The sequence below is a fragment of the Austrofundulus limnaeus genome, unplaced genomic scaffold (genome assembly GCF_001266775.1).
Source record: "Austrofundulus limnaeus strain Quisiro unplaced genomic scaffold, Austrofundulus_limnaeus-1.0 Scaffold64, whole genome shotgun sequence".
Classification (NCBI taxonomy): domain Eukaryota; kingdom Metazoa; phylum Chordata; class Actinopteri; order Cyprinodontiformes; family Rivulidae; genus Austrofundulus; species Austrofundulus limnaeus.
The window spans coordinates 2,271,445-2,279,933 of record NW_013952466.1 but is presented as its reverse complement, the minus strand read 5'-3'; the positions used below and the strand labels follow the sequence as shown (position 1 = coordinate 2,279,933).

The window sequence follows — 8,489 nt, the reverse complement described above, 5'->3', positions numbered from 1 at the left end:
ACCTTCAGGGTGGATATAGCTCGCTAGCAGCCTCGCACTGAGGTCCTATCCACGTCATCATTTACCCAGAATTCTTTGCGTGTAAATAAAATGGCCCTGTCTATGTAATATATTTTTAAACTTTTAGTTTAAAAATGATAAAAACCAAACAGCCTACAGTATTTTTACAGTCTTTATTTTACAGTTAAAATATATTTTTATCAAATAAAGTTTAATGTTACAACTAATCGTGGATCCCTTTAACGAGTTATATCAGAGTAATGACTAGGAAAAGTAACACATTAATGTTAAAACAGCCTTAATTTGTGTTTTTTATAGGAGAAGGGGACAGATTTGATCTTACTGAGTGCTTTTTAAGTAATCCCTCKGTGTCTCCGGTCTCTTTCAAGCAGCCCTGAGCTTTCTTCAACACCCTCTCCAGCTCCTGCCGTGATTCCTCAAACCTCCTCCTCAGGCAGTTATTGGCCTCCTCCTGCCTCCTCCACTCCCCCACCTCCTTCAGCAAAGCCTGAGAGGATGGTTGACAGTGAAAGTAATGGGCCTCCGTGGTAATACGGGCTAATTGCAATATTTGTTTTACATCGCGCTAATGACTAATGAGAGAAGTGACGAACGTCTGATCAGAGAAGAAAGCTCGTAGGTGTTTTGAGGTGATGTTTTTGTTAAATTAATGCACGGTGTTCAGTTCTGCATGGGGATGGTGAGAGGACACTAACCTGTAAAGATCCTTGTATCTCTTGAACTCTCTTCTGCAGCAGTAACAGGTCGAAGTTTCGGAGAACCTTGCTGTTGTTGATGGTTCTCTGCAGGGTGCAGTGGTTCCTCTCGACCACGGACACACAGCGCTTACAGCTCTGCTGCTGGTTTAACAGCTCCTGACATAAATAAGCAGCAAAAAGRCAAATAGGTGTGCTAACAGAAAGGCCTGTAAAYTTGTACAAATCAAATAAATTCCTGCTTGGCTGTATTTTTATTACACACAGGGCTGGCCCGTGGCTAAGGAAATGCTGAGGGTGCAGTCCATGTAGGGGGCACCACAAATGGGGGACGAAAAATATATTTTATAACTTTTTTTTTGATCAGATTATAGTAGATTTARTTTGTAGAATAATAGCTACTTATTCAACTTATGAAGGTAACTTTTCTGTGGGTTTCTCAGCCTACTTTGTTACTACATTGTATATTTTGTTTAATGTCTTTCTAATTCCTTGTCTGTATTTTGTGTAATTTCATTTTTATTTTATAACTTGGGCAATTTAAATCAGGGCTATTCAACTATATTGCTCCGGGGTCCACAGTTAATGCAGACCAACAGCACGGGGGCTGAACATCCAGCAACTAAAGTCATTATGTAAATAAACAAAGTATTACAAAGATTTGTTACCTTTGAAATAGTTTATTTTGCAGCATTTAATCATGAATACAGCAAACAGAACCCTATGCAATAAATGTAGTGATAAGAAAACAATATCAAAAACTAAAAGTACACACTCTGCCTTCTATTTAACACTAATAATATTTTGACAGCTCTGACTTGCCACATTTTTAAACCAATTTTATTTTCAAGTACATAGTTTTATTTTCAACTGCTTGTAGTTTTAACTGTCTTGGATGTTCATAGAAATGGTTTTTACCAGCTTCTAGCCAAGATTCTGCTTCTGTAAATACCAAACATGTCTATGTTTAACTAAAAGAACTTAGTAATTAAAGTAGAAAAATTGTTTGAAACTTTTATTATAGTTAATATAATTTTTTAAATGGGGCAGATATTACAAGATTTTTTCTACTTTATGCTAGCTTTAATTTGATTTGATATGTATTTTTTTTTGTATGTGAATTTGTTCGTTTTTAAATTAAATGAATAAATATTGTCAAGAAAAATGGGAGTTTGGGCTTAAGAGATGATTGAACCAATTGGCCGAACTTTGACCATTCGACCCGCGGGCCGCCAGTTGAATAGCCCTGATTTAAATTCTTTATGCACTATTTATGTTGTGTTTAAAAAAAAACACGTAAAATCTCACCTAAGATATCAAAGTTACTAGAGCCGGCCCTGATTCCACAAATGACGTCATGAGAAAAGTTGCAGGCGTCGTGTTGACGTTACAAGAGGACCACTGAGGTCGTTCACCGTCCTAACGGATTCATGTAGTGACATGGCAGAGCTGCATGTAGAGAGGCGACTACTGTATAAGACGGCCTCTTTTAACACTGCTCCTCTGGATTCTTTCTACTGCGRKGTTAGATGTTTTCCTGCTCAAACACGGCCGATTCAATTATCAGGCTGCTGCAGAACCTGATGAGAGCAAACCCATTAATTTGTCTCAGCTGTGTTGGAGCAGAGTAACGTCTTAAGAATGTAGAGCAGGAGGTCCCAAGGGCTTGGATTGGAAAACACCGCACTGTGATGCAAACTAAGTACACTGAAATCCMAGGTATAACGAATTGTTTTCTTTTAATCCAACAAACTGATTTAAAAAAAGGGTTTGGTAAATTAACTTCAAACACTGGCGTTAAATCTAACCTGACTCTTGTGTTTTTGTTGAGCAGGAGCCTTCGAATCCCAAGGAGAAGACATGATGCTTGTAGCTCTCTCCAGAGCCTGATAAAAAGCACTGCTGTGTTTCTCCATCTCCTCCAGGAGAGGCAGAAGGAGGTGACACTCCCTCACCAGGGAGGGACACCGTTCTCTCACCTAAACATCAACATCAAAAACGAAAAAAGCTGCGTGTAAAGCTACAGAATCCAAACACTAAACGTCACCAAATGAAAAAAAAAAAGAACCTCACTTTGCTTATCTGACTTTTGGCTGCTGCCACAGTTGCCACGACCCTGGTAGCTTCATCCTGCGGCGCATCCTTGGCCAGAAGCTGAGCGCTGCGGGCGGCTAACTTGTATTGCGTCTCCATGGCGGCATCCTTTTGCTTGGTACTCTGAGATGAGGCGTTCAGGTAAAAAGGTCGTATGAGACTTTGGAATCCATTTTTTATGGTTCAATAAATTAACAGAAAATAGTGCAGAGCAGTAAAGTGTTTGTTAGATCATTTCTTTGTTGTAACAATTCTTTTTGACAGTAAAATCATTGGAAAACCTGTCAATTTCTCTTTTAATTGGTGCCACATTTGTAAGGAACATGCACTTGTGGGATGAGCAGTAGAGCTGAATATGTAGGTTGCCATGAAAAAATTGCCATATTTATATATATATATATATAGCCACTTGTTTCCTTACATTTTGTGCTAAGTTTATTTGAACTTCTGAAATATGATATATTCAACTTAAAGTGCCTGTGACGTCAAACTTTTGTACTACATATGAATGCATTTTTGGAAAGATAACATTGATCAAGTATTGCAAAAGAAATTTCATGTCACTGAGATGAACAGTTGTTGAGATATGYRCATGTGAAGTAACAGGAAGTGATGTCAAAGGGGAATGTCTGCATGAAAACAGAGCTTTGTTACAACGGTTAACAACACAGACTAGAGAAGAATCAACTGATTCTTTAGATTATTTTAAATCACTATCAGAGAGATGAAGAAGAGTGAGAGTTCAAATAATATAGCTTCAATAAACAAAGAGCAGAGAGTTCCCCTTTGATGTCACTTCCTGTTTCACTTTGACTGAGCCAAGTTCAAAGGAAAATATGCCAAATGTGACAAAATGGGTAAAATCGTGTGTATTATGCAAAGTTTCTTAAATATAAATGATGTTTGTCTTTTTGTATTTGAAGTATTAAGCATGTCACAGGCACTTTAAACTAATGTATTAGAAAAATACCTTTCCTGCAGACAATAGATCAGGGTCTTTAATGTAAAAAGAAAGTTTTATATGTTAATGTCAGTGGTTGATAACCATCATTAATTGTACTTTTTTACTTTAAGTTAGAAACTGTGTAAAATATAGGTGGTGAGATTCATTTTAATGCATTAGTAAAAGGTAATAAATGTTAAAAAATTTCACTTTTCTTAGACTTTTAAAGCAGACTGGAAGGTTTTACTAGCTGGGTGAATGATGGAGTGATGCTTAACACAAATGTAGACATTGCTATTGCAATATTTTAACAGCAGCTGATAAATCATTTGATTTTCCTGCATATTTATTGGGTTGAACTTGCCCAATTGTCTTAATATGACCACCTGTTTTTCTCACCTCCACGTCCTGCAGGAAGGCTCGAACGCTGAGGAAAGACACCTGAACAGGAGCGTTTAACTTGGCCTCTGCGGTGTCCAGCAGCTCTTTCAGGGTCCACACGGCCTTCAGGTGACCCTGCCTCCATTTTTCCACCTCATCTGAATGTGTGTACTGAAAAAACATGAGAAACATGCAAAGTTTTTGATCCGAGACAAGTGCTGCTAATGTTTAAAGCAGTCCAAAGTGTGGCCCGGGGGTCATTTGTGGCCCCTGAACAGATTTTGTGTGGCCCCTGACTTCAGTTCAAGAATTATACTAATTTGTTTACAAATTTGTCCCCCGGCACAGGTGTTTGATATACATGGAGACTTTATTTATTATTAGGGCAAATTTATCACAAAGTAAAATCTTATAAAAAAAATATTGGCAACAAAATAGATTTTTTGCCTTTAAATAACCAGACTCTTAGCTTTTTCCACATTTATTTAGTGACTTCTATTAAGAAGCTGACTTTGCTGCACTCCAATCTGCTTTTAATTGTTTTATTAAATTTATCTGAATACAGCAAGCATTTTCAACAAAAAAGTGACCTAAATCCTGATTTTATAAATCAGAATTGACTACATTGTTTTTTTTTTTCCTCAATTGAAACCTAGAAAATTGCAAAATTTCTTTCAATAAGGGAAACCTGCAAAACACTTTTAAAGTTCTGGATCTAGATTAATTTATGCATCCATTTCCAGCAATAAATCTGACTACTTTATTTGTTTAATTAAAGTATTCAATGTTTAGTTTATTGTTGAGACGTTAAAGGAATAATATTTTTGACCCTCAAGTCCTTCTGAGTTTATGATTTTGTCCCATGTGACAAAACGTTTGGACAGCCCTGGTTYAAAGCAATGCAAATAGTTTTACTGTTACTTGTTTGACTTGGAGGAAGAGGTCTCTCCATCGACCGTTCAAAAGAAGCAGCTGCTGCTTCAGATCAAGCGACACGGTCTCGTCGCACGTTTCGATGAGAAAGTTCCCCGCGTCGTTCATGGCTGCGTGTTGATCCGTCCAGTGGCTGAGATTCCTGAAGAACTCCTGGAGGAGAAAAAACAAAAAAAACAAAACCAAAAGTAACTACGGTATACTATAATAGATTAAAGAGGAAAAAAAATGGAGACAAGGGCACAAAAGATTTCAGAAAAACAAAGAACAAGTGTCAAAAAATGAAGCGGAAAAAGCTAATCAAAAAAAGGAAGAGACAAAGAAAAGTATTCAATGAMAGAAACAAAGGAGAGACAGTATAACTGGGGTAATTAGCTGTCTAATCCTGGGTGAGGATGTGAATCTGCAGTAACCATGGTGATGGGACAACAGGAACATTCTCCACGGCTTGTTGTAAGTCAAAGAGACCGTGCGATCCTTCAGAGGAGACCGCTAATAGGATTCCACGTGTAACTAGACTGGTGTAAATTTGACTGCTCACTGCTACTCTGAGGGCTTTTCTGAGAACAACTCTTAATGTGTTTGCAGAAGAAAAGAAAGGGGTTCAGTTTCCCGTTTTAATGAGAGTCGTACCCGTTTAACGTGCTCGGGCTGGCTCGTTGCTTCCTCTGCGTCCTCCAGCCAGGCCTGTAAGGAGGCCACGGTGGAGGCGTACCTCTCCCAGTTGGACAGGACCTCCTCCAGCATGCTCCTCACGCTGCGCACCTCCATGGATAGGCTCCTCCACTGAGTCACCACCTCCCGCACGAACCGGCGCACTCCCATCTCACCCTCGTCCGCTGAAAAACGTTTCAACAAAAGGAAAGCTTGAATGAGAAAATCACATTTTATTTTAGATTTAACTTCTATGAACTTCGTTTGATATTTCTGTGGGAGAAAAAGGGAAATTCACGCATAGACTGAGGGTAGGTTTTTATTGTTATCATGTCGGGTTGATTGGTAACTCTAAATTCCCCCTACATGAAGATGAGAGTGAATGGTTTGTCTCGTTTGTCCCAGTGTGCTTTGCGATCGGTTGTCATTTACTTTAAACTGTAAGAGAATCAACAAGTACTACTTAACATGTGCCTCGCTCCAGCAGGGTAAACATAATGATTAGCATTTCAAGCATTACAATGCTAATGTAAGAGGGACCACCCAACGTGGGTGCGATCAGGTTTTCTATARATATTATGAGAACATGCGATGATCCTAGACATTTTGTTTAGACCTCCGAAGCCACAGAGAGGCTGCGTCTCAAGTCGTGCCTTGGAGTCCATGTAGACCACACCCTACGTGGGCCATAGCACGCCACTGTGGGCTGCATAAACACCTGTGAAGTGAGACTGTATAGTCTAAAGATGACGTATGTTTGCGTGACCACGCAATGAATCTGGGGATCTCATCAGCCGCATAGTGGTACTCAGATGCAGCCTGCGTTTTCGGGCTTTTGCCAGCTGCATTTGTCGGACTCATGAGTAGKCRCCTATAAAMTGAGACAGCTTACAGCGCKGGGCAGTGACGACAACAAATGTGCTCTACRTGGGCTGCAAYCCCTGAAMTGAAACACRGCCACAGGCTTGGAGGGAAYTGAGGAMTTAATCGGTTTTCTGAGTATTATTCAGACTTCCCAAACTGAAAAMATCTTTACATGGCGATAAAACCACAACAGCTTATCCKTGTGCTGATGGTCCGTCCACAGAGTGAGGGACATACTATCAYRAAGACACACMTGAGCAGAACCAGACAGACTTGAACTGAGTGAGGTTTGATAATAGTGATGGGGCTAACGTGACTAGTGGAGGTAGACACCAGCTTTCCTGTGACCTGGATAGGAAAAGCAGGTAAGGATGGATGGACCACTGTTCAGCAGTGATCTCTCAGGTTTCAGAGCAGATGGTAGGCTGTCACTGAGACACCAGATGAGGAACACATTGAGGTTGATGGAGCTAAAACCCCTCAGCAGACAAAACTCTGACCCCAAAAGCTCATTACAGAGAAATGCATCATCCCTGCCTCTCTTCTGTCTAAWAAGTAGTACAGCCGCACTTTTTGCACTTCTTCCTTCCTCTCCTGTTCAGTTTGCTACACCCTCAAACAGAACTTTTTTAAAGCATCTAAATGATCTCTCATCCAGCCAATTAGAGTCCAGAGCATCAGCGACACCGGCACACTCAGGGCTCGCTGGTGCGTTTCATTCACTAGGCTGACCAATCCGACCTCAGACGTCCTGGTTTCTCGCCACAGCTCACCACTCCTGCTCTGCGTACCCTGAAGCGTTGCCCCCCCACAAAACCAAAATAATATCACAGAGCTAGAACAGGCTGCGCCCAGAGACCCGTGGAAGTGGAGCAGCCGTTAACTGGCAAAATGGGGTCGTATTCCCCCGCTGAAAGCTGGGGACGAGGGAACCTCATTTAGCTGTAGCCTGCAGACTCTCCTCTCCCAGCTAATTGTTAAAGCAGTCGGGGGGTTGCACCGAGCTGCTGAAAGAGAAGTCGTCACCGGTCAGTGAGTTGTTGGAAAAAAGAAAAGATAAAGCTGAAAAACATAATGAGCACCACATTTAGTTTAAAGTCAAACTGAATGGATTTGAAGCAAACAGCTGACAATAAACCTAACGGACAAATAAAGAACACTGAATAATTAYAGTCTGCTGCAACCCAATTTGATTTTGATTTTTTTCATTTGAAAGAAAATGGTGCAATTTAATAAAACACAAGACAGTTCATTAGTTAAGAAATCTAGAATTAGCCAAAAGTCAATTTTTCATCAGTAGTCCCGTGGCTATGATGTTTAAAAAGTAACGAAATACTAAAATATAAATACAACAAAAATGCACAATTATTAAGAACAAGAAATTGGACTAAACAAATCTGAACAAACTAAGAGAAGAAACAAATAAACAAATTACACATAATATTCTTAAGGGGGGGAATTACCGTATTTATTAATGTATCATACAATCTCATGTATAATACGACCCCCCTCCTTTTTTGAGCTTGAAAAGCATAAAAAATTTAATCCTCAAATTACCTCCAATTTCATACAGACTTCAAGATTTTTCAGCCTTTGCAGTCTTTATACATATCAGTAAAATGATCATTGGACTGTTCATTTTATTTTAACAACATATGTACTAAAAGGTATTTTGACAACAAATATACATCAGCTGTAGCAGTGTAGGGGTAACCCTGGGAAAAAAAAACCATGGTTAATAAGGCATTACTAAGAAAAACATTATAAAACACATTTCACTCTTTTTCTTTTCACAGTGTTATACTTCTGGATAAAAGAGAGATGCAAAGGTTAATTCAATAAAACTTTGATTATATTGATTGATTATAACCTCTTTTAAAAGATTAAATGAGATAACATATATG

At 39.3% G+C, this 8,489-nt stretch overlaps 1 protein-coding gene across 1 annotated transcript in view; it reads right to left on the bottom strand.

The window, feature by feature from the left end:
- LOC106518657 (nesprin-1) overlaps positions 1–8,489 on the bottom strand; it is a gene marked incomplete at its 3' end in the record, with an annotated part of 139,050 nt that overhangs the window by 105,273 nt on the left and 25,288 nt on the right. Inside the window, 7 exon segments of the mRNA XM_014010029.1 lie at positions 344–508; positions 717–875; positions 2,525–2,695; positions 2,790–2,933; positions 4,153–4,305; positions 5,056–5,220; positions 5,701–5,906. Of these exon segments, the coding sequence (XP_013865483.1) occupies positions 344–508; positions 717–875; positions 2,525–2,695; positions 2,790–2,933; positions 4,153–4,305; positions 5,056–5,220; positions 5,701–5,906 (1,163 nt within the window).